The 26912-nt window shown below is 40.1% G+C and overlaps 1 protein-coding gene across 1 annotated transcript in view; it reads right to left on the bottom strand.

Annotated features, from left to right (window-relative positions):
- Positions 1-26912, bottom strand: part of UBR1 (ubiquitin protein ligase E3 component n-recognin 1) — a 178133-nt gene that overhangs the window by 43511 nt on the left and 107710 nt on the right. The window contains exons 30-38 of the mRNA XM_032297878.1: positions 26324-26458; positions 21511-21793; positions 20094-20187; positions 18862-19011; positions 17166-17263; positions 10402-10492; positions 9225-9373; positions 5805-5860; positions 4792-4888 (exon numbers count right to left, since the gene is read on the bottom strand). Of these exons, the coding sequence (XP_032153769.1) occupies positions 4792-4888; positions 5805-5860; positions 9225-9373; positions 10402-10492; positions 17166-17263; positions 18862-19011; positions 20094-20187; positions 21511-21793; positions 26324-26458 (1153 nt within the window). The remainder of the gene's footprint in view (positions 1-4791; positions 4889-5804; positions 5861-9224; positions 9374-10401; positions 10493-17165; positions 17264-18861; positions 19012-20093; positions 20188-21510; positions 21794-26323; positions 26459-26912) is intronic.

The raw sequence follows: 26912 nt of genomic DNA, 5'->3' as shown, positions 1-26912 counted from the left end.
CCAGGCTGGACTGCAATGGCGCGATCTCAGCTCACCGCAACCTCCGCCTCCTGGGTTCAGGCAATTCTCCTGCCTCAGCCTCCTGAGTAGCTGGGATTACAGGCACGCGCCACCATGCCCAGCTAATATTTTGTAGTTTTAGTAGAGACGGGGTTTCACCATGTTGACCACGATGGTCTCGATCTCTTGACCTCGTGATCCACCCACCTCGGCCTCCCAAAGTACTGGGATTACAGGCGTGAGCCACCGCCCAGCCCGAGACCAGGTTGATTTCTTAACTTCAAATCCAAGGTTCTAAGCAAAAAGCATAAAGGTTAAGATCAGGGGCTTTGAAGTCAGACTAAAACGGATTCCAGTACTGGCTGTGACTATTGGTCATAGGCAAGTGACAGGTGACTTAACTTCTGTAAGTTTACAGCAGTATATACAAGGCTGCTGGTAGGTTCATTAACATATTAATGTATTATTGGCCGAGCACGGTGGCTCACACCTGTGATTCCAGCACTTTGGGAAGCTGGGGCGGGTGGATCACCTGCGGGCAGGAGTTCAAGACCAGCCTGACCAAGATGGTGAAACCCAGTCTCTACTAAAAATACAGAAATTAGGCCAGGTGCTGAGGCTCATACCTGTAATCCAAGCACTTTAGGGGGCCAAGGCAGCCGGATCACAAGGTCAGAAGTTCGAAACCAGCCTGGCCAATATGGTGAAATCCTGTTTCTACTAAAAAAATAAAAATAATAAATAATAAAAAATAACTTAAAAATATATTAATGTATTATTTATGTATTTTTAAAAATTTATCTTGAGATGGAGTCTCCCTCCGTCTCCCAGGTTGGAGTGCAGTGGTGCGATCTCAGCTCACTGCAACCTCTGCCTCCTGGGTTCAGGCAATCCTCCTGCCTCAGCCTCCCAAGTAGCTGGGATTATAGGCACCCACCACCATGCCCAGCTAATTTGTTTTGTATTTTTAGTAGAGATGGGGTTTCACCATATTGGCCAGGCTCTTTGTGTCATCATATTCTTCTTACAGGTAGTTTTATAATGATTTTTATTTTCCTGGTTGCTAAAAATATTTATTTTTAAATTCTTTTGAAATCAAAAGTAAATTTTGGCATGCATATTTTCATTTTATCTATCGGTTAAACCAACCCTTTATGCACAATTAAACCTCAGTAAAGTTTACATGATATAGTGGGAAAAGCAGGGACTTTGTGGTCAGGCCAGGGTTTAAATATTAGTTCTACTTCTTATTGGTTTTATTATCATGGGCAAGTCATATAATTTTCCTGTGCCTCAGTTTTCTCATTGTAAATGGAGAGAATGATAATCTCCTTGAAGGATGGTGACTAGAAGAAATTAGATTTTATTAAAAAATTCTAGTACAATGCATAGCACATGGCAGTGAGGATTCTATGTCCTGTCCCATCCATCCATCCATCCACCCACCCACCCACCCATCCATCCACCCACCCACCCATCCATCCATCTATTTAGAGACAAGGTCTCTCTGTTGCCCAGGCTGAAGTATAGTAGCATGATCATGGCTTACTGCAACCTCAGCTTTCTGGGTACAAGTGATACTCCTGACTCAGCCTCTTGAGTAGCCAGACTACGGGTACGTAATACCACACCTGGCTAAGTTTTTTGTAGAGACAGGGTTTCACTATGCTGCTTAGCTGGTCTCAAACTCCTGAGCTCAAATTATCTGCACACCTTGGCCTCTTCAAGTTCTGGGATTACAGGTGTGAGCTACTGCACCCAGCCTGTCTACTGCTAGCAGAAATCAACATATTAAAACAATACTCATAACTTACATAGAAAATAGCTCCTATTCTGGACTTTCTTATTTCTCTCAAATTTTCTACTATTCTTTTTAGTTCAAAATCTTGCCCCTGACCAAGTCCATCCCAATGTCTTCCCTAATTCCTGCCACCATATCCAGATGCATATATTACCTCTAATTTTTCCCTCCTTCGATCTAACCTATTCAATATCAAACTGACCTCAGAATACCACTGTACAAAACTTTTCAAAAAAAAATTCCAATTACCTAAAGAATAAAGTCCAAACTTATGGCTGCAGCATTTAAGACACTGTAATTTTATTTTAAAAACCTCATGCTTGGCCGGGCGCGGTGGCTCAAGCCTGTAATCCCAGCACTTTGGGAGGCAGAGGCGGGTGGATCACGAGGTCAAGAGATCGAGACCATCCTGGTCAACATGGTGAAACCCTGTCTCTACTAAAAATACAAAAAATTAGCTGGGCATGGTGGCTTGTGCCTGTAATCCCAGCTACTCAGGAGGCTGAGGCAGGAGAATTGCCTGAACCCAGGAGGCGGAGGTTGCGGTGAGCCGAGATCGCGCCATTGCACTCCAGCCTGGGTAACAAGAGCGAAACTCCGTCTCAAAAAAAAAAAAACCTCATGCTTCTCTATCTATAGATGCCACTACTCCCATCAAACCTGTCTTCTTGAACATATCACACACTTTCCTACCTCCACAATCTTTGTTCAAATGTGCCCTGTGCCTTTTGGAATGCAGCCTCTGTTCCTCTCAATTTATCTACTATGTATACTCCCTTCAAGGCTCAATTCAAATCCTACCCTGTTAGAGGAGATAACGGCAGAGCCCCAAAGTGATTTCTTCCTTGTCTCAATTTTTGAAGTGTGTATTTGTGAAGCACATATCTGGCATTTGGCTTTTTATAATTTTTTTTTCTTTTTCCTCACCTCCACCACTATAATGTTTGTTTTTACAGAGGTTCTGCTTCTTTAATTCAATTATAAGCATTAAAATGGCAAGGAACATATCTGAAAGCCCTAATATCTTACAAATAAAAATGTTCCTCTAATAAATTTTCGTATGAAAAACTTTCACATACAGGTATAAAGCTATATTACATAAATTCTTCCAGTATTGCTAATTAGAGATTATACACCACCATTTTAGTCTCTGCCATCTGTGATGATATAAGTCTCCTTGTTTGGTGTTTTCTTTGAGACAAGGTCTTGCTATACTGCCTATGCTGGTGTCAAACTCTTGGGCTTAAGGGATCCCCCCCACCTCAGGCTCCTGAGTAGTTAGGCTTATAGGTGTGTACCACCATGCTGAGCAACAAGCTGTTTTAAACACTGTAAATCCCATAATGTGTAATAAGTACAAAAGCAGTGAAACTATTTGGAAGAATTAGTAAATATCTAAATTATGACTGAAATGAAAAAGATACCAAAAAATAAAAACAAAATAGTGATATGCAAATAGGATAAACTGTTCAACAGAAAGAGGTCTTAAAAACAAAGACAAACACATGTGACACATGGAAGGTTCTGGGCCTTTCCAAATGACCAACAAGAGAAAAAAGTAAGTGAAAGAAGGCAAAACTTTTAAGTGTGTGACTAGGGGAACAGCATCAACATTAGATTTCTATTAGCATGAACACAATTCAGGAGACATCTCAAAGTTAATTTGAAAATACAAAAGCTAAGGATGGCAGAAGTTCTAATGAAACTCGAGTGGCAGCCTTGGGTGGAGCTGTGGCATCTCCACATCAACAGGATGAGCAGAAAGCTGCTCAGGAAGAGCTCCCTAAGAAGCCTGTGGGGATTAACAAAGAAAAACGCTATTGGCTTCAATAGATTTTCAGGGTAAAGAAGTAAGTCTATTTTGCTGGAAAAAAAAATGTCTGTTAGTTTAGCTCCAAGAAAATTAAGCCTGGCTTTAAAAATCTGAATAACTCTTATTTGGTAGAAATATATCTTGGAAGTGCAAGCTGAAACTACCGTACTCACGGCATTTTGGGACTTAGGAACAGATTTACTAACAACTCTCTTTAAGGCTCGTCTGTTTGGGTGCAAAGGAGCTTATAGTAGACTTCAAATGCCCAGATGGAAATGCAGATAGCCAAAAGGAAAGCAAAGTCATTCTAATGCTGTGTAATGACATATCCTTCTTTCTATTTTTATACTAATTGAGACCACCATATGACCGCTTAGTAAATTTCTAACTTGTTAGAATCTGAGAAGATTAGCTGTTATAGCCAGCCTCTCAAAGAAATGGGGATGAAACTGACTTCTGAGATTACTGAATGTAACATTTCCATTATTTCATATGAACTTGACTCACAAACAAAATTAAACATATTTTTAAATGATCTATTCACATCATTGCTCCCTTTTCTAACTGGATTGGGGATACATGGATGTCAAGGTTGTAGATATTGGTTCAATAACCTAGGTAGGTAGAAGAAATGTAAGTTGAAAATATTTGGAAAATACAGATTTTAAAAATAAGATCACAAAGGCTGGGAACAGTGGCTCACGCCTGTAATCCTAGCACTTTGGGATGCCGAGCCAGGCGAATCACCGGAGGTCACGAGTTCAAGACCAGCATGGCCAACATAGTGAAACCCCATCTCTACAAAAAATAAATAAATAAATAAATAATTGGCTAGGCATTGTTGTGGGTGCCTGTAATCCCAGCTACTCAGGGCTGAGGCAGGAGAATCACTTGAACCCGGGAGGTGGAGGCTGCAGTGAGCCAAGATCACGCCATTGCTTTCTAGCCTTGGAAACAAGAGCAAAACTCCCTCTCAAAAATAATAGTAAGATCACAAGATTTACAGAGGAAGTTATTTGTTTATCTGTTTTCTTGCACGGCTTCTGTAGGTGGTAAAATTTCATTAGTGAGTGCTCAAAATTAGTGCAGTGTGTGTTGTTTCCTAATGAAATACACTACCAGAAATACAATAAAGACATATACATAATACATAGTAATAGTTCAGAGAAGACTCTACCTGATAGAAGACGAACCAGATGTTTTTGTATCAGGACCTGAGGACAGGTAATCCGCTGTGCAACTGCAAACTGCATTAATGCTTTCAGACCATTATGCTAGATTGTAAGAGAGGGAAGATAAAAAGATGAGGAAAAGAAGACATACATAAGTCATTCACTTAAGAGTTGCTAAAAACCAACTCTAGTTTGTTAGAATTAGTTGCAGATTCATTATATACCTTGTATCATTGCAAATAAATTACAATATTCTTAATACCTGCACAAGGTTTTATGACCTTGCTACATTTCTAACAGATTTTCTCATGAAAAAGAGGTATTAAAGCTATCATTATTTTAATTCTCCTGTAAAGAGTATTTATTTTCCCCAGAGCTGAGCACACTGTGGACCACAAGTTTTATAGTCTTCTGTGCCAGCTGTCAGAAACACAACAGGGAAATGGCAAGGAAGGGATGGCAACCTCTGTTACCCCTTTTGTGTTCATAGGGCTGCTGAGCACACTTCTTGAGTACTGTTTTCCAGGGAACACTACGTTATGAGGTTTAGGCTTGGGGCAGGAGTAGAGTCCTACAGTAGTGTCAGTATCTGCCCATCAAGGAGTCATGGCTTAATTTTATTCTTGAATTCAGTATGATGATTCATTCAGAGCTAAGCCAGCATTAATACTCAATGTTATATAATGGTGCAAAATTAGTGAGAAGGAAAAATACAGGAAACACCAGGATTTTGAAGTGTAACAAACAAAAAAGGGAGAAAAAGTAATCATCACCTAAAATCTCTGTGTGAATTACACTTAACCTCCGAGATTGAGTAAGCTCTATAAAGTGCACACGCTATTATTCAGTTTTCTATGAGACTGATGCAGCTCCTTTTTTCCCACTACAGAAATCTGCTAATTTTTCCAGAAAAGGAGTAAAGACTTTTTTTTTTTTTAATAGTAAACTTTGGGGGGCGGGGGACAGAAAAAGGCATGCTGTAAGTTACATGTACCTTACCTTGTTGGAATATACATACCTGCCTATTTTGAAGTGCTCCAAACAGAGGTTTTCCTTCATCTCCCAATAGGTTTTCTCAAATAATAAAAAAACATAAAAATAATAAGTCCTAAATAGTGCTGTAATTATCTGCCGTACTTTTTATCAAATGTTCTTTAATTGTATTTTTTATGAGATGATTTGCATTTTTCCCCTCCCAAGTCTTGTGTTTTAAGTCTATGCCAAAATTTTCCAATTTTTGAGTGAGAGAATATTAAAAGTAAATGTAGATCATTTACAAATTACTGGCATAAAAAATAAAGTCCCTGAAGCAGTCTTATAAAGAATGCTTGGGAAAAACAAAGCAGCCTGGATTGTTTCTTCTCATTTCAGCATCTTTCTTAATGCAAAAAATTCTAAAGTAAGTAATTTATATATGTAATTATAGCCTATTTTATTTAAAAATAATACGTAAGGCAGATGCAAATGACTTTATTGTTCCTTTGGGTGCTTTTTTTTTGCTCTTGTTGCCCAGGCTGGAGTACAATGGCATGATCTTGGCTCACTGCAACCTCCACCTCCCAGGTTCAAGTGATTCTGTCTCAGCCTCCTGAGAAGCTGTGATTTTACAGGTGCGTGCCACCATGCCCAGCTAAGTTTTTGTAGTTTTAGTAGAAATGGGGGTTTCACCACATTAGCCAGGCTGGTCTCGAACTCCTGACCTCAGCTGACTTGCCCACCTCGGCATCCCAAAGTGCTAGGATTACAGGTATGAGCCACTGCACCTGGCCCGGCCTTGGGTACAGTTTTAAAAGATTTAGAAAAGATGAATAGGGAAAAAGAAAATGAGGCTGGGTGTGGTGGCTCATGCCTGTAATCCCCATATTTTGGGGGGCCGAGGCAAGAGGACTGCTTGAGCTTGGAAGTTCAAGACCACACTGGGCAACATGGTGAAACTCTGTCTCCACAAAAAATACAAAAATTAGCTGGGCGTGGTGGTGCATGCCTGTGGTGTCATTTGCTCAGGGGGCTGAGGTGGGAGGATCACTTGAGTCTGAGGATGCTAAGGCTTCAGTGAGCCATGACTGCATCACTGCACTCCAGCCTGGACAACAAAGTGAGACCCTGTCTCAAAAAAAAAAAAAAGAGAGAAAAAAAAAAAGAAAATACCAAAACCAAGATTTGTGGTTTGTTGTCCATGGTATTTATTGCTAAATTACTCTTATTTTCACTGATCCTTAGCAGCCAATATGAGTGTGGAAGCATTTTTTTCATCTTTGCATAAACAGCAATTCAAAGGATGCTTTGTTTTGATTCCTCAACTATTATCCTATACCAGTACATTCTGTACATGTCTCTCCATCCCCACAGGGATTGAGATAAGTTAGCTGCTTAGGCACTAACAGTAAAGTACAGCATTATGCCTGCTTGATGGAAAACCCCCAATAGTGAACACAATATGTTATTAATCAAACAGAATCCAATTATTATAGAACCACATATGAAAAGATTCAGCAGTAAATTTCTTATCTTTTTATAGAAGACTCTGCCCTCTCTTTAACGATCAAGGTCTAAATATAAATTCTTCATCTCCTAATGTTTACCTTCCCCAAAATAGTAAAGTGTGAAATAGCTTCACTGAAAGTCTGAAGAGACTTAGCAGGTCATGATTCTGAAAAAATGCTTTATATTTGTTATCAATTTGTTCAGATTCTGTCCTATATAAACCTCATCTTTCCTATTTCCCATTTGATTGAATCACAGCAAATATAAAGTGTTGTATTACACTATACCCATGATTTAAGTCTACCAGGTTTGAAAGTGACTTTTTTCCCCCCCAAGCACATCCACCCATGGTAGCTTTATTCAGTCTTGTCCCCACCCCCACAGCTCCCTCCACCAGGCAGACAGAGAGGAGGCCACCCCACTGCAGCACCTGGGGACCTTGGGCCAGCAAAGCGTCCTGCCCAGAGGGCACCAACCCCAGGAAGACACAGCCCCCACCCAGAGCTTCCCCGGGCTGCCCCTGCCCCTGAGCCCGCCCTGAGGATTTGTGCTTTGACTATGACAGGGAGAAGCAGGAAGCCGCCAGCCCCCTGTCCCTGTGGGAGTCCTTGGAGGGCACAGGGTGGTGCAGCGACCCCGGCTCAGGGAGCGGCGTTTCCTCAGCTCCAACAGCCCCTGCATGGTGCCGGGCTCAGCCCAAGACGCCTACCCAAACTCTGGCCCCATCAGGGATGGTCACGGCCCAGGCACAGGGGCGACTCTGCCCATCAGTCCCCTTGGGGCAGTGACCAGATCCTGGCTGGGGCAGAGACAGGATGGGCCCTCTCTATGGGCCTAAGGTCAATGTACATGGAGGCTCACTGGGCTCAGGCCAATGAACCTACCCATAGGAGCCCTCTGAGGGCACCAGTGCATGGTCCACTCAGGGCAGGTGCCCGTGGCCCAGAATCTGCCCTCACCAAGGCACTGGAAGTAACTCTTAAACTCTATTGAGAAATTAACGATAGTATGTAGGAAGGCTTTGGGAAAAATGTGACTTCATGCTACTTAATTCAAATTATGAAATACAAGTGTCTTGTTACAAAAATATATTTGAATGAAGAAAATATAATAGACTCCATTAAAAACAATTACCATATACATATATATATATGAAAGGGAAATCAAAGTTGGCTTGGATAAAGATAGGGAAGAATCACCATTCTTAATTTTTTCCATGTAATATTGGACCTTGTCCCTATAATGAACAAAAGCACTAATTTAAAAAATCTAAGTGATCCCTCGCTGCTACATTTTTCTATGGGACATTTTCAATATGGCAGACAATTTGACAGTAGGCTTCCCTTTAGAGTTGGTTTCTACCTGCTAATCTTAAACTGCCTCAGTTTTCCTTTCCCCTGTTAATTTTTAGGTGGCACACACACACTTTTAGAAACAGGGTCTCACTCTATTGCCCAGGCTAGAGGGCAGTGGTGCAACCTCAACTCCTGGGCTCAAATGATCCTCCCATTTCAGCTTCCTGAGTAGCTAGGATTACAGGTACATACCACCATGCCTGACTAACTTTTTTCGAGAGACAGTCTTGTTATGTTGCCCAAGCTAGTCTCAAAATCCTGACCTCAAGTTATCCTCCCACCTTAGCGTCTCCCAAACGTCAACCTCCCAGGAGTGAGCCACTGCACCTAACTCCTTTAAAATATTATTTTAACTTATGTTGCATATGGCCATGATCACAGTTAAAAAGAAATCGATATAAAAAAAATTATCAGACCCAATGGCATGAGCCACACTAATACACTAAAATACTAATAGTCCTCATACAAGTCAAATTATTCTGGTCCATCCGGGAAAAAAAGAATTTAAGAATGAACGATCGGTGTTAATTCTGTCTTGAACGATCAGTATTAATTCTACCTCACTGAAATGTCCAAACCAGTCTTCTTAGGAGCTTTACCAATTGCCTGGGTAGTGAAAGCACAGGTGCTCCAGGTCAGCATGGGAACTCGAGGATCCGTTTCATCAGGAGGCACTTTCAAACCAATTCTATAAATTGTTGTGGCAAAGAGAATAACCATGTCCTTGATGCTATTAGAATATTTAACCCTATAAATAAAACAAAAAAAATTTGTATGATTTAGTAGAAAGAGCTACTTAGTAAGAAGTCCAATTAAGTCCTGAAGTAATAGAAACAATTTAACTGCTTTCAACAGAAGTAAACTGCTCTTTGCCAAATTAGAGATTAACTTCTACAAAGATTTCTTCAGTTGGAAAAAAATTCGTAGAGCAGAACCGTATTTTCTAAAGGTAGCGAAATAGCTCTTATAAAATGGTAATGACCCACATAACTTCACTTCCTGTAAAAGATGCAATAGATGCTCACAGCTAAAAGGGATTCAGGTACTAATTAAAAAACAGAATGAATACAGAAGGAATAAAATCCAGAGGAACAGATCTGACCTAACAAGTTTTGGTGCCTGGAAAAGGAACCAAAGTACTTTTGTATTAATAGGTATGTGTACATGTTTGTGTTGTATGTATGTGTGATAATACCATGTATTTGGAGTGATACTATCTGGTTTTCTGAATCTCCATTTGTAACGAGTATTTTCAGTAGCAATGGGATAGATAAACAAGGATCACAACTAGAAAAACTACTCTGGATACTCAGTATTAATGAAATAATAATACCTGATTTGGGTACATCATATCTCTCCAATAACCTAATGAGGTAGGAGAGAAGGCCACTGCATCAATTTTACATACACAAAAAATGAACTGGTGGTGGGGGTGGAGTGACCTGAGACCTTTCAGAAAGTCACAAAGCAAGTCAGATGTAATTTTAAATGATGTCTCTTAATTCCGGTCCTCTTGTAGGTTGGACCACAGAGAGTTAGCATTTTGTTGGTTAAAAATGGTTACTCAGAGGCACAGTTCATCTTAATATATATTACTTAATATATCAAACCACTTCATTTTATTAATACAAATAAAAAAACAAGAGAAAGAAACAAGATAATGGGATAAACTATTTTATAAATATAAAAGGAAGGAAAGATGGAAGCCTACACTGTTTCCTATTTTTATTTTCACAATCTTTTACAAAGTTCTCTCTTAACTATTTAGATACTTACAAAGACTGAACTCCAAAATTCAGGATGGAATGGAATTCAAAAGCAGAATCTCCCGTTCCTTGATTAAAGAAAACAGGAATTGGGTTTTCTCCTGACAAATTAAAGGGAAAAGGAAAGAAAAATCATGAATGAGTTTAGTCTGACATACAGTTTTCTAACTTTTATTTTTTTTTTTGACAGTCTCACTCTGTCACCCATGCTGCAGTACATGATGATCTGTAGCTTCAACCTCCAAGGTTCAAGCAATCCTCCCAATCTCAGCCTCCCAAGTAGCTGGGACTAGGGGCACACACCACTGTGCCTGGCTCTTTATTTTTTGTTTTCAGCAAGTTTGCTTTATGATGTGTCTGAGTGTGGTTTTCTTATCTGTTTGAGATTTACCGAACTTCTTGAATCTGCAAATTTATGACTTTCTCCAAATTTGGGAAATTTTCAATTATTTCTTCAAATTTTTTTTTTCTGTATTATTTTCCCTTCCTTTTGGGAAAAATGTTATGACACAAATGTTGGATTGAAAAAAAGATTATCCCATAGATCCCTAAGGTTCTATTTTTGAGTCCCCATCTCTTTTCTGTCTGTTCTCCAGACTGAATAACTTCCACTGATCTAATTTCACATTCATGGATACCTTACCTCATCTCCGTCTAGTATATATATTGATGAAACAACACAGCCTTGCTGTGTTGCCCAGCCTGGAGTGTAGTGGCATGATTATAGCTCACTGTAACCTCAAACTCCTAGGCTCAAGCAATCCTCTTGACTCAGTCTCCCATGTACCTAGGACTACTGTATAGGCACACAACACTACACCCAGCTAATTTTTTTTTTTTAAGAGATGGGGTCTCACTATGTTGCCCAGGCTGGTCTTGAATTCCTGGCCTCAAGTGATCCTCCTGCCTCAGCCTCCCACAGTGCTGTTATTACAGGCCTGAGCCACTGTGCTCAGCCTTCCAGTTTACTGTCAAGCACATGCAGTTAATTTTTATTTCATCCAGTATTTTTTCAATTCTATTATCACCATATAGTTGGTTTTTTTAGTTCCTATTTTTCTGCTAACTTCTTCCAACTCTTTAAAGAGTGTTCATCTTCACCTTATGTTTCAAGGCTATCTAGCTGCTTTAAAACTCTTTGATAAGTTTAACATTTAAAACACCTCAGGACTGGCATTTGGTTGTTTTTCCCTTGAGAACTGGTCAGATTTTTTGGTTCTTTGTATGTCAAGTAATTCTGGATTATATCTTGTATATTTGGAATATTACATTGGGAGGTTCTGGTCCTGTTAAAAACCTCTGGAAAAACATACAGTTTTAAAGTGTTTTAGAAGGCAATAAACTCAGGTTAACAAGTTCTGTCTCATCCTCTGTGGATGGTGATTCCAAAGTTAGTTTTCAGAGACTTTGCTGTGGTGTTTTGATCTGCCCAGCACATGTACTCCTCAGGGGGTTAGTCTGGGACTTCAGTGATGAAACCATTTGAAATGCAGATTACTTCTCAAAACTTTGGCTATGCCTCTTTTGGCTTATTCTGCACATGTGCAGCTTGGAGGTGAGCCCAGGTCTCAAAAATATGAGATTCCCCTTCTATAGTTCTCTCTTCTTTGAGATTCCCACCCTGGCCCCCACACTTTCTGGCTCCAAAGGGCCCTTTTCCCTAGTTCCTCTGGCCAGAATGACATTTTTTTCAGTTTTAGTCTCCCATGAGATCATTCAAGATTTATGACTGGAGATTCCCTTGGGGTGAAGCCATGAGGCAAAGACAGAAAAAAATGATGAAGATTAACCTTGTACCCTTTAGAACACAGGAGCCCCCTTTCCCAGTTCCTCACCAGAGAGACTGGGTTTCTCTTGGGATTATGGGCATCTACATGGCTACCACGGCAGTGCAGCTCCATGCCTGAAGCTGGCCTTGGGAAAAGGTCAGAGGAAAAATAAACACACTCCTTTTATACTCTGTCTGTGAGGGGCTTCTTTTCCTGATCCTCTGACCAGAAAGAGATGGCATTTCTCTTGGATTTTTTGCTGTTCATGCTTGTTGTACAGTTCTGAGATTCAGCTGTTCTTGGGTGAAAGTTGGGAAATAAAGAAGGAAAAAGCCTAAGAAAACTCACTACCTGTACTGATAATTCTTAAATTTTGACTTTATTTCCCAATCTGCCTGCTATATCTACTTTTCAGAGACTTTAGATGTTCTGGTGTTTTGTATCCTGTGAAAGTAGGTTTGTCAGGAATATATGAGGAACAGATATTGGATGTTATGAAATGTCTTTAAAAAAAAAAAAAAAAGTGTCTTGCTTGCCCAGGCTAGACTGCAGTGGTGCAGTCGCAGCTCACAGCAACCTCCATCTCCCAGGTTCATGCCTCAGATTCTCCTGCCTCAACGCCTATAATCCTGAGTAGCTGGGATTATAGGTGTGAACCACCATGGCTGGCTAATTTTTGTATTTTTAGTAGAGATGGGGTTTCACCATGTTGGCCGAGCTGGTCTCGAACTTCTGGCCCCAAAAGATCTGCCTGCCTCAGCCTCCCAAAGTGCTGTGATTGCAGGGGTGAGCCACTGCAACTGGCTTGAAATGCCTTTTTTAAAAAGTTACAATGACCAGCCAGGCACAGTGGCTCATGCCAGCACTTTGGGAGGCCAAGGCAGGTGGATCACCTGAGGTCAGGAATTCAAAACCAGCCTGGCCAACATGGTGAGACCCCGTCTCTACTAAAAATACAAAAATGAGCCAAGTGTGGTGGCAGACTACAGTAATCTCAGCTACATGGGAGGCTGAGGCACGAGAATCACTTGAACCTGGGAGGCGGAGGCTGCAGTGAAATCTCACTACTATACTCCAGCTTGGGGGACAGAGCGAGACTCCATCTCAACTTTTTGGGCTATGAGCTGTCTTCTAAGTAAGGTTTTAGCCATATTCCATGGATTTTGATCTGTGTTGTTCTCATTGTTGTTAATTGCTAAATAGTTGATGATTTCTCCATCTCTCTCTAGTTTTTCCTTGCACTTAATAGTTATATGGAATAGTATTTTAAAATTCCTAATTTGTTAGATTTTTGAGCTCTCTTTTGTTAGGTTTTATTTTATTGTATTGTGGATAGTATAAGTGTCCTACATAATTTCTCTTTTTGAAAACTGAGATTTTTACATGGTCTAATTTATTAACCAATCTGTTATTAATAATCGATGGACAGCCGGGCACAGTGGCTCACACCTATAATCCAAACGCTTTGGGAGGCCACAGTGGGAGGATCACTTGAGGTCAGGAGTTCAAGATTAACCTGGGCAACACAGCAAGATGCTGTCTCAAAAATTAAAAAAAATCCATGAGTATTTGATGAAAATATATTCTCAACAGGAACACACTTCTACAGAATATGTTACTAAATCAAGTTAAATTTAAAAAATTCTCTAAGTCTTTATTTATCTATTTATTTATTTTAGGATGACTTGCCCAGCCATAGTCTTAGAAAGATCTGGCAAAATCTCCCACTACACTATGTTTTTGTTCAAAACAACACAGGATGAAAATAAAGAGAAACTGAATTTATTATCTGTTTTTCTCCTAACCTTCCCGTATTTGTAGGCAATAGAGAAAAAATGCTTACACATTTTCTGCAATTCTTCCTTTACAATCTCTAGGCTCTGTTTCTTTCCCCCAAACAACTAGTCATTCGATAAGCATTCACAGCAAACTTGTCAATGCTTACTATTAATACCACCGCCTCTTACCATCTCAGGGTATGACCAGTGCAAACGATTCCTGATTAATCTTCTTGAGTCATCTCCTCACTCTTCCAATCTATCTGCAGCACCACTCCCACACTAAAAAGCTACCAGAATAAATGCTAGTCACTTGCTCAAAAATTTTTCATTATTCCATGATTTCTTTTTTATAGTTCTTTATTTCAATAGTTTTTCCTTAGATTATGTTCAGTATCATCTTCCCTTGAAAATGCAGGCTTCTAAGTAAATTGTCGAATATCCTTAAAAGATACTAATCACTCTTACACTCTTTAGATGGTCACAGAAGTCCTACTGCTAATAAAGTGATCTTTCTACTTAATGTCATGTTTGAGACCTACAATGAAATATTTATAGGCCAAAATAACAACAGAAAACTGACTTAAGGCTGAATATTTGAGACCTAAAAATCAGGATGTAAAATCAAGATGTCAATCTACATTTTTTTAAATAAAAAGAAACTAAATTCACATATGTCAAAGACATTTTTAAACACTATTTTAAAAAAAGAAGAATCTCTTGTACTGAATTGCTTCTCAGTGCTTAAAACAAGTAGCGAAGTATAAGTACATGCCAAAAATCACTTCTTAGCAAATACAAGGTCTTTTGTTAGAAGAGTTTTTCACGTAACAGATTGTTATCTCATTAGCACCACTTGTGGAAAAGTTTTTGTTAAAAAATGAAGAAGGAGGGAAAACTGACAGGACATTGCCAAACTCATTCATTGCTGACTTGTTTTCTTCCATCATTCTGTGTTTCTAAACAACCAAGTCCAAATTCTTACAAATCTCCACAACTGCCCCCATATTCTCTACTACTCCCTACTATATACCCTTGACTAACGTAGGTCAGGCTTTTTCAAGGTCTCTGAAAATGCCAAGCTCAGATTTCCCTAAAAACATGTCTATTTTCTACCTGGGTTCTCCTTTATCCCTACGATACACCCAAATTTGATACAAGGTCAAACTGAATCTCCTTTTCTCCATGACATCTTCCCTTACTACTTAAGCCCCTACTGATCAATTCCTTCTTAAAAATCTTATGAGTCCTATTGTTCTGTACTGTAAAAACTGACTGTTAATGCTATTTCCTCTTGTATCATTCTTAACTGCATAGCATGCACACATGTGAGGTCAACAAGGCAGGGAACATAAAAATTTGTATAGTGCTGAATGCATGATTAAACATTTAATAAAAATACTTGATAACTTAGACCGGGTCCATTGGCTCATGCCTATAATCCTGGCACTTTGGGAGGCTGAGGAAGGAGGACTGCTTGAGCCCAGGAGTTTAAGACCAGTCTGGGCACATAGCAAGACCTTGTCTCTACAAAAAATTTAAAAATTAGCCAGGTGTGGTGATGCAAGCTTGTGGTTCCAGCTACTTGGGAGGCTGAGGTGGGAGGATCACTTGAGCCCAGGAAGTTGAAGCTGCAGTGAGCTGTCATCGTACCACTGCACTCCAGCCTGGGTGATGAGTGAGACCTGTCTTAAGAAAAAAAAAACACATACACAAAACAAACAAAAAAACCTTTGTAACTCAGGCTGACTATGATGATGAGAAATAAAACCATCACCCCTATTTTTCCTCTGTAGCTTTTGTATATATCCTTCATTTTCCTTAAAAGTATGTAACTAAAAGGACATAAAGCACAACAGAGGCTGAAATAATCAGAAAAAAATGTGGATAAACAAAAGTATGAATTATAGAAATAAGACATAAATATTTTGAGTAGAATACATAGAAATATTCTGGAATATTTTCTAGGTATAGTGTGCATCAATTTTAGATCCAAAGAGGGGATGAGAAGCTAATTTTTGAAATACTGGACTTTGCCTTCATCCTATTGATTCACTGCCTAAACCGGGGGTCCTCAATCCCAGGGCCACAGACAAGCCTGGTCTATGGCCTGTTGGGAACCTTGGGAATGCGCTGCAAAGCAGGAGGTGAGCAGTGGATGAGCAAAGCTCCATCAATATTTACAGCCACTTCCCATCACTCAAATTATCACATGACTTCTGCCTCCTGTCAGATCAGCAGCAGCATTAGATTCTAATAGGAATGCAAACTCTATTGTGAACCATGCATGTGAGGAATCTAGGTCGCCCACTCCTTATGAGAATCTAATGACTGACAATCTGTCACTGTCTCCCATGACCCCGAGATGAGATCATATGGTTGCAGGAAAACAAGCTCAGGGATCCCACTGATTTTACATTATGGTGACTTGTATAATTATTTCATTATATATTACAACGTAATAATAACAGAAATAAAATGCACAATAAACGCAATACACTTGAATCATCCCCAAATCATCCCCTTCATCCATGGAAAAACTGTCTCCACAAAATCAGTCCGTGGTGCCAAAAAGGTTGGGGGCCATTGGCCTAAACAAAAGACAACTTTTCCTCACTGTATTTTAAAAATTCCCATTTTATCCTTTTAAGCAAACCTCCATTAATAGCCACATTTGTCTCACAACTGTAAAGAATATGTAAATGACAGTTTAAAAAGTTTTTGTTATGACGAACATTACCAACAAAATATTGACAATATTAGTAATAGTGATGGCTAACATGTAGTACTTACTATGTACCATGGACTGTTCTACTTTACATATAACTCTACTAATTCTTCAACCAATAAAATAGATACTATTATAATATTATTATCCCCTATTTGCAAATAAGAAGTTGAGGCACACAGAGCTTAAGTAACTTGCCCAAGATCACATAATCAGTAAGCGGATCTTAGTGATTTAGATGAATCTTGGATCTAAGATTTAAATCTAAGCAGTCTAACAGCTTGGAATAATCAGACAAACCTGTATTGTCTCATACTATGAAAAATGATTAAGTTGAACAAAGCAATTTAAGTCAAACTTAGTCTTAGCTTCAAAAACTTCTATTTCCTGATATTCAAGAAATCTGTACTTGCAAATCATATTTTAGCACAATAATTACTAAAAATAAAAATTCTGACACAATCTTCACATAGCTAACATAAAATAAATTTAAGCAAACCTTTAGCATGTCTTATATTATAACCTGATATTCTGGCCAGAACAGTCTGAATCCATTGTGCCAGGGTCAAAAGTTGGGCAAGAACATCTGCATTCTCACTGAAAAAATGATAATAAAAATTATTAAAACCATGGGTACAAAGTCAAAAGGAAAAGCTGAATTTGTATTCTTCCTGTGGATAAATGGTTGTATAAAAAAGTTAAATTCTTCCAGATTAATTTTCTAGGTCACAGAAACATGTGTCTAAATATGTAGCTTTTTGGAAGGGGAAGGAAACTTTAAACATACAAGAAATAAGAAACCAACCACATGTCAATCACCCACAGGTAGTAAATGTCAGTAAAGGGAATAAGCATCCTAGTTGCTCCAGTCAAAAACTAGGTTTTGTCTTGTAATCTATTAACTAACATTGTAATCCATTAATTAACCTTGCAGGCTTTACCTTCTAAATATATCCCAAGTTGATCGTTTCTTCCTACCTCTACTATTACTACCCCCTACTCTATCACATCAGCCCTCACTTGTATTACTTAGACTCCTAACTGTTCTTCCTGCTTCTACTCTTGTGTTTCATTATAAGTATGAATTCACTATATAGCAGCTAGAAGAATTTTCTAAAAATGTAAACGGGATCATAGAACTTTTAATCTTTGCTCATAATCCCTTTTATGATCTGGTCTTTGCTTGTTCCATTCCAGTAAGCGTGTGGCCTTCTTGCTGTGCCTCAAACATGATGGGTTCCAAACCTGAGGCCTTTGCTCTTGATATAGCCTGTACTTTGAATTTTCTTCTCCCAGAGAAAAGTAGTGATTATTCCTCACTTTATTCAGGTCCCTGTTCAAATGTCACCATCTCAGAGAAGAGCTCCCTGACAAATCTGTCTATAAATAGCCTCATGCCCCGGTCTGTCTTTAGCCCTTTAACCTACTGCTTTAGTTTTCTCATAGTATTTCTCCATACTCAACACTGTCTTACTCTTTTATTGCCAGTCTCTCTAAAATGCACTTTTCATAAGGGCAGGAACTTGAGACAGACTGTTATTAAGAATAAATTGCCAACGCTAATGATGGTAAAGGGCCATATGAAAGGAATGAATCTTTTTGCATCTTTTCTCCTTTTTTGAGTGCTACGACAGAGGTCAGAGTTCTATTGCTTTAATAGCTGCTGGAAAATATAATCACAATGTACGGATTTGAGTAAATAAACATTCTAGTTCTCTTAGAGGCAAAAAAGTAGGCTTTTGATCACATTTTAAAAGTATGACACAAGATATAAAATGAAAAAGTATTAATTATTTTAAAGAATAAAAAATAGTAATCTAACAAAAACAGGCACAAATTAAAGAACTAAAGACAACTTTTTATTTTTGAAACAGGGTCTCGCTCTGTCACCCACACTGGAGTGCAGTGGCTCAATCTCAGCTCACTGGAGCTTTAGCCTCCTGAGCTCCAGTGACTCTCCCACCTCAGCCCCTCAAGTAACTGGGTCTACAGGTGTATGCCACCATACCTGGCTAAATTTTTTAAAAATTCTTTTGTAGAGATGGGGTTTTACCATGTTGCCTGTTGCCCAGGCTGGTCTCAAACCCCTGAGCTCTGGCAATCTGCCCACCTCAGCCTCCCAAAGTGCTGGGATCACAGGCCACTGAGCCTGGCCAACTTTTAAAAAATTAACCAAAACTTAAATTAAAATATACCTGTTTAACTTTTGAGGTTGCAAAGGAATAATGGGGATCACCGTATTGCACAGAGATTTGCAAAGAGGGCAAAGATATTCTCCACTTTCCAAGTCAAAAAGGTCAACATGAATGCGCTGCTGAGAGCTCAGCTGTACAGCTTCAAAATACCTGCAAAATTACAAAGACACAGGCCCATTCAGAACTACACATGCATCTCTACATGTGCATCTCTACTTGCTCTAATCCAAGTTTTAAAAATCTGGAATTTTTGCCCCAATAAACATCTTTAGAAGTTACCCGCAAAAACACACAACTTGTAAGTACAGAAGAAACAGGTTGCCCATTATTTTGGGAACAAATTGGAAAATACATCAAAGCAGATATAAATTTAAAATAAGTTTACTGAATCATAACTTATCTTTTGCCTAAACAGCATGGTGATACAATGTGGACACTACTTTCCTCAGTTTCTAATGATGAACTGAAGTAGTGAGAGCTATCATGGAAAAATTATATATTGTAATCTAATGTCATATGGGTAAACTCTAAACAAAACATTTCTCAGGAATTACATTATTGAATTTTTATATTTCCCAGATATAGAATGAGAACTTCTTTTCCTATTCATCCTATTCTATTTCAAAGGTACTTATCACAGCAGTATGTTTTGAGGGAAATTAGATTTTTATAAAGATTACTTTTTTATTATTTATTTATTGTATTTATTTATTTTTTTGAGACAGTTTCACACTTGTCACCCAAACTGGAGTGCACTGGTGCAATCTCAGCTCACTGCAACCTCTGCCTCCTGGGTTGAAGCAGTTCTCCTGCCTCAGCCTCCCAAGTAGCTGGGATTACAAGCATGTGCCACCACACTCGGCTAATTTTGTATTTTTAGTAGAGACAGGGCTTTGCCCACCTCAGCCTCCTAAAGTGTTGGGATTACAGACGTGAGCCACCACACATGGCCAATTATTACTTTTTTTACATGAATACAGATGAAGAGCAATGGATTAGTTTATGGAGAGCAAGCACAAAGGAACAGTGAAAATCTGAAGTTGGTAACTTTACACACCACCTTCCAACTTTGATAATAATAATTCATGCAAATAGAATTAGTAATTAAAACCGTTTCAATTATTCAAATAAGAAAAAGGAAAGAAGACATGAGAAAACATGCCTTTTTGTGGCCTTGAGTGAACTTCAATGTTCCTAGTCTCTTTCAAGAACATGTCAGAAGGACAACTTACTTCTGCCAGCACACTGCATGCATTACATGACCACAGCTTCCTGTGTAAGTTCCATATGCCAAGTCTGGATCCATGAAAAGTGGGTCTAGGGTTTCTGGTACAAGTTATAAAAAGGAGGGAAAAAGAGAGATAGGTTATCAGGTCCAAAATCTAATCACAAACGGTCTTAGGAACGTCCAACCAAAGTGTCACAATATCATGATAGCAGGATACATATTCATAATAGTAATAACAAAGAGAAAAGCAAAAAGCTAGCCTATCATATATGATTCTAAATGAGTATGGATTAATTACTCTACCTTTGATTTACTTTTTAACCTTGAATATTGGGTTTAATCTGCATTATCTTGGTTATTTAAGTGATTTTCTATGTTTCAAATATAATTTACTTACTTAATTTTAAGAGTAATTTGATGAGTAATAATTTTAAGGGATACTTAGGGGAATTATAAACTCATGAAAAAAAGCACAGATTGGGGATTTCAAATTCTGGATTCATCACTTATAGCTCATGGCTGTGGGTAAGTTACCCGATCTCTCTGTGCCTCAGGTCCTTCATCTATAAAATGAAACCAATAGTGATACCTGACTCAAAGGGCTGTTTTGAGGATTAAGTAAGTAAATACACATAAAGCTCTTAATAAGTGTCTGGCAACGTTAAGGTTTCAATAAATGCTAGTCTTTATTATCATTATTACTCCAAGAAGGTTTTTTTGTTTGTTTTGAGACAGGGTCTCACCCTGTCACCCAGGTTTGGACCACAGGCTCACGCAACCATGCCTGGCTAATGTGTTTGTAGAGATGAGGTTTCACCATGTTGCCCAGGCTGGTCTCGAACTCCTGAGGTCAAGTGATCCACCCATACCAGCCTCCCAAAGTGCTGGGATTGTGGGCATGAGCCACCATGTGCGGCCTATTCCAAGGGTATAAAATAATAATGAAGATAAAGCAGCTAATTCCTGATGTAAGGAAGTGCAATACATCATCTAATTAGCATTCCTGCCAAGAAAATGTTTAACATGATTCTAATCAGGAGGCAACTTAACAATCAGACAAATTCACAATGTGATATGTTATACAAAACAATTGGCCTGAATTCCTCAAAAGAGTTACTATCATAAAAAAAGAAGGGACTAACCTAGATTAAAATAGAGTAAAAGAAATATAACCAAAGCAACACATGAAATGTGTTTAGATTCTGAGTGGAAAAAAAAAAAAAAAAAAGTCTAGCAACTGAAGACATTTTGAGAACTGTTGGAGAAAAGCTGATTTTATTAGATGATATTCACTTTCTTAAATATGATAACAGTATGGTAGATACATAACCTTACTTCCAAATGTCTTTCAAATAGTATTTTCTTTAATTACACAGGCATAAAAGAAATGCTCAAAAGGATATTTATTATATAATACATACCCCCTGACAGTTCTATAGGTTTTCCCCTGTGCTGGGTTAAGGCAGTGGATTTCTGGACACAGGCCGACAATACCATAGCATTATTTTCTATTTTCACCTCTTGTTCTTCTTGGCAAAGGATGCACGTCAGCACCTCCTTTTCAGTAACAGTTGGACCCCGTTTAGGACCCAAAGCAATTCTTGAGTAGTCACTGACTGCTAGGGTGCTACCAAAAGAAACGACCAGAAATGAGGGCACATGTTTTGGGTCACTTGTCTTCATATTTTCGTATATTTTAAGTAACTACAGGTCAGAAATATAAGACAATAATAAAAATGATATTTAGCAATATTAAGTTAAAAGCTTCCCTCTGACCTTTGTGGGTTTTACCAGTTATTTGTTTATTAAAAATTACAAGTATTGCTAAGTGCAAAAAAAAAGATCATAAAATGGAATGTATATTAAATTTTATTTAATTTACTATACCAATATGCTGGGTTTTTATTTTCCTGTATATAAAAGCAATACAGGGTTATTGAAAAAATGTTAGAAAATCTAGAACAGTATAAAAATGAAAATAACAAGTGTTATATTCCCACAACCTAGAGATATCCACTAGTAACCCCGTATATTTCCTTCTAGTCTGCTTTCTATTTATAATATACTTCTTCATATAAATAAGATCACATTACAAAGATTTGCATCCTGGTCTATTCACTTGTATTTTCTTACATCATTAAAACTTCTTCATAAACATTTTTAAATGGATGCACAGCTCTTACTATACATGCCCTAATAGTTTTATCCATTCCCTGTCAGTAGGCATTTAGGTTTCTATTCTATTTTGGTAGCTATTCAAACTAAAAATCTTACGCTTCAATGATTAAGCAATTCTTGGAATCTATTCTTACGGAATGGGCAAAACTCAGAATCTACTAATGTGTACAATAATAATATTTAAATAATGGGAAATATTTACAACATGCTGATTGTGAAGCTAGGCACTGTTTCAAATACATGTTTACTCAATCCTTACAATAATCCTATGAGGTAGGTATTATTATTACATCTAGAGTGGCTGCTGCAAAGACATTGTCTGCTGTGAAGACATCGGCTGCAGCGGTAGAGGTGTGGCTGGGGCAGTGCGGTCCACAAAGCCCATGGGTTGGGAACGGCGGAGCCCTACCCTCTTCCAAGTTGGCAGGGCAAGAGCCCTGAACTCCTGGGCATAGCTACATCATGTGCTCTGATTTTGGAGCAAAGTTGTGGCCAAGCCCGGGTGCTGCTGTGATCCAGCCAGGTGTGTGCACACTTGGGGCAGCGCTAATATGCCAGCCCCCTGCTGCATCAGCCTCCTCTGGTCTTTGGGTGCCAAAAAGCACAGAAGGAAGGCCAAGGGGAAACAGGTGGCTCAGCGTGGGTCTGCAGGTGCCCCCCCCTTGGCACAAACAGTCAGGGAGTTGTGGATGACATGCTGATAACGGCAGTAGGCAGACAGGTTCCTGGGTGGAAAGGGCCAGGTCCCCAGTGAAGTCTGACATTCAAGCCAGAAATGGCCTGAAGCCTGGGAGCTGGTGTCAGTTACAGGTGGAGTTCACGGCCTGGAGTGAGAATTTATGGTGCCTTCTCTGGGCTTGTCCATGGACAAATCAGCATGTACCTCTCCCTTCCGAAGCCCATAAAAACCCTGGACTCAGCCAGACTCAAGTAGCACTACCAGCTGCAGGAAGGAGCTACCCAATTCAGGTCTCCTTGACTTGCTGGGATGACCTGCCTGTGGAAAGAAGATACCCACTCTGGATCTCATCTGAGTGCTGACTGCTGGACACTCATTGGGAAGACCTGCCTGCAGAAAAAACTACCCACTTCAGGTCACTAGAGAACTGTTCCATTGCTCAATATAAGCTTTCCACCTTGCTCACCCTCCAGTTGTCCATGTACCTCATTCTTTCAGAACAAGAACCCTGGAAACGCCAAATGACAGGACTGAAAGAGCTAGCAACACAAACAGGGCTGAGACACCCACACCCGCCGTTTGCCATGCTGCAGGTGACAAGAAGGAGAGATGAGCTGTGGCCCTTCAGGGAGCCCAGACCCACAGGCTCCCCAAGCCAGGACTGTGATATTCTCTTTGGGGCTTTGTAGTTTCTGCCATCTCTGAGCTTCCGGGCACCACCACATTCCCCTTGTCTAGACATGAGTCCCCGCAGTGGAAGTTGCTGGTACATATGATCCAGCTGCAGGCTTGCAGAGCTGGCCCGTCCCAGCACCTGGAGCTGTCTGGCCTGCCGCAGCAGCTGGCGCACCTAGCTGTGCACAGTGGCCGGATCCTGCGTGTGTTCGCTCAAGCACCTCTGGCCACTTCATGCCTGCCTCACCCTTAGCAGGCATGGGATCCAGGCTGGTAGTGTGAGCTAACTATAGCCTGCCAGGCCAAGTGGATGGGCCGCCTAGTAGGCCTGAGCAAAACTCTGGCAAAGGTGCCACTGGCCACAGAGGTTTCCAGCTGGAAAAGTGACATCCTAAGGATCCTGTGACACTTCCAATTTTCAGATGAAGAAACTGAGGCCTGGTGACAATAAGTGACTCATCCAATGACTCATCAATAGCACGCAGCAGATCCAGGATTTAACCCAGGTAACCTAGGCTCACAGCCTATGCTCTGAACTACTCTGCAATATTGCCTCTAACTGTGTAAGAAGCTACCTGAACTGTGGTATATCACTGAACAAACAAACAAACAATATTCATTATTATAAATGAACTCACTAAATATAGAATACTCTGCAGTTTTTTGTTTTTTTGAGACAGAGTCTCACACTGTCAACCAGGCAGGAGTGCAGTAGAATGGTGCATCTTGGCTCACTGCAACCTCCACCTCCCAGGTTCAAGAGATTCTCCTTGCTTCAGCCTCCCAAATAGCTGAGATTACAGGCACCCACCACTACATCTGGCTAATTTTTTTGTATTTTTAGTGGTGATGGGGTCTCACTATGTTGACCAGGCTGGTCTTGAACTCTTAACCTTGTGATCCACCTGCCTCAGTCTCTCAAAGTGCTGGGGTTACAGGTGTGAGCCACTGCACCCAGCCTACTCTGCAGTTTTTAAAAGGGGGGCCTCATGAGGTGTGGTATTACCTCCTAGGAGGCATCTAGCAATAAATTATGAAAGATTTACTTTTTGACTATCATAAGGTACTAGGAGGCACAGGATACTAAATGTCCTACAGTTCGCAGGACAGTACTGCATGGAAAAAAAAAATGCTACCTAAATGCCAAGACTGAGAAACACTGAGCTCATTTTTTAGATAAGAACATAGATACATTTCCAAGACATACTACAGAGTGAAAATGGCAAGTTGCAGAGTGAGATGTATGTAATACTATTAATGCAAACAAAGCCAAAGGCTGAGTGACATGCTATAATATCTGTGGCTACATATATTTGTATTAATAACATAGGAAAAATTCCGGCAAGATACACATATAACCAGAGAACCTCTGAAGAAGAGCAGAAAAAAAGTCCAGGATTTGGGCTGGTGCTCAAATGAAACTTTAGCTTTATCTCTGACATTCAGTTTTTAAGAGGAAAATTATTAATATAACTATGTAATTTGGCCGGGCACAGTGGCTCACGCCTATAATCCCAGCACTTTGGGAGGCTGAGCTGGGCAGATCACTTGAGGCCAGGACTTTGAGACCACCCTGGCCAACATTGTGAAACCCCATCTCCACTAAAATTAAAAAAAAAAAAAAATTAGCCAGATATGATGGCGGGTGCCCGTAATCCCAATTACTCAGGAGGCTGAGGCAGGAGAATTGCTTGAACCCAGGAGGCGGAGGTTGCAGTGAGCTGAGACTGAGCCACTGCACTCCAGTCTGGAGGACAAAGCAAGACATCATCTCAAGAGAGAGAGAGAGAGAGAGAGAGAGAGAGAGAGAGAGAGAGAGAGTGTGTGTGTGTGTGTGTGTGTGTGTGTGTGTGTGTGTATTTTACATATATATAAAACTATGTAATTAAAATTTTGGCTGGGCATGGTGACAGATGCCTATAGTCCCAGCTACTCAGTAGAGTAAGGCAGAAGGATCACTTAAGCACAGGAGTATGAGGCTGTAGGGCATTATAATTATGCCTGTGAATAGCCACTGCACTGCAGCCTGGGCAACATGGTGAGACCCCATCTCTTAAAAAAAAAAAAACAAACTAGTTTAAAAAATATGACAGAATATATTTGAGACTCTGGGATAGGAAAAGCTTTCTTAAATAAGATATTAATACAGAAAGATAAAACTCTAAAGGACTGATAAATTTGTCCTCATCAACACCGCACACTTCTCTATGGCTAAGCCCCATAATTAATCTTAAAGAAACAGGGACAAACTGTGGGAAACATATGTAACAAAGTTAAGTATTCATAATTTTAAGACTTATGTAAGTCAATATGACAAAAGCAAAGCACCCAACAGAGATGGGGCAAAGAATAATAATAGGCAATTCCCAGAGGATAAAATGTAAAAGGTCAGTGAATAATCACATGAGAATACGCTCAACCTAGGACTAACCTAGCAATTGGGGAAATTCAGCCAGATTGGCACATATCTGTAATTTTAATAATATCGCATATTTTCAAGTACGGAAAATAGCTAAGTATTGGTGAGAATAGGCACCTTTATTTACTATCAGGAGCAGAAACTAGTAAAACCGAAGGACGATCCAAGATGGCCGTTTAGGAAGAGCTCAGGATTGCAGCTCCCAGTTAAAGCGCAGAGGGTGAGTGGACGCCGCGTTTTTATTGCCCACAGACTAGGAAATTCCCGGGCGGAGGTGCTCCACGGTCGCCAGCACGGCTGTTTCGGCCAGCGCGGCTGTGCCGGCCGGGGCCGCTGCTTTGCCCCGCGCGGCTGCTTTGTCGGCACCCCGGAGCCGCAGTTCTCCGTACAAAATACACCGGTCCAGGGGCCCTTTTGGCTGGCGATTGGAGCCATGGGAAGTCGCCCATACGCCAGTTCAAAAAGGGGACTGAGCAGAGAACCAGGACAGTAGATTCCAGGGCAAAAATAAAAAAAAAAAAGCGCCACAAACCTCAGTGCCGCTGTTTAAGCCAGCACAGTGAGTGGCCGCAGGGGAAAACAAACAGACCCCGGCGCCTCTTCAACAGGCGACTGGAACACCAACTTAAAAAAGGCTCTGAGGCAGGGAGCCAGGCGATCAGGCTCGGCTGGCCCCACCCCCACAAAAGAACAGCAACCAGAAACTCTGGATTGAGAGTTTCACAGCAAGCACAGCTGAACCCAGGACGGTCCAGCTCTGTGGGGGAGGGGCGTCCGCCATTACGAGGCAGCCCGCCATTGCCGAGGCAGCCTGCCGTTGCCAATGCAACCCGCCACAGCAGAGACTCCGCCCCAACAGAGGCGGGCCACCA

The sequence above is a fragment of the Sapajus apella genome, unplaced genomic scaffold (genome assembly GCF_009761245.1).
Source record: "Sapajus apella isolate SASKATOON/1434 unplaced genomic scaffold, GSC_monkey_1.0 scaffold37, whole genome shotgun sequence".
Taxonomy (NCBI): Eukaryota; Metazoa; Chordata; class Mammalia; order Primates; family Cebidae; genus Sapajus; species Sapajus apella.
This window is presented reverse-complemented; position numbering and strand designations above follow the sequence as displayed.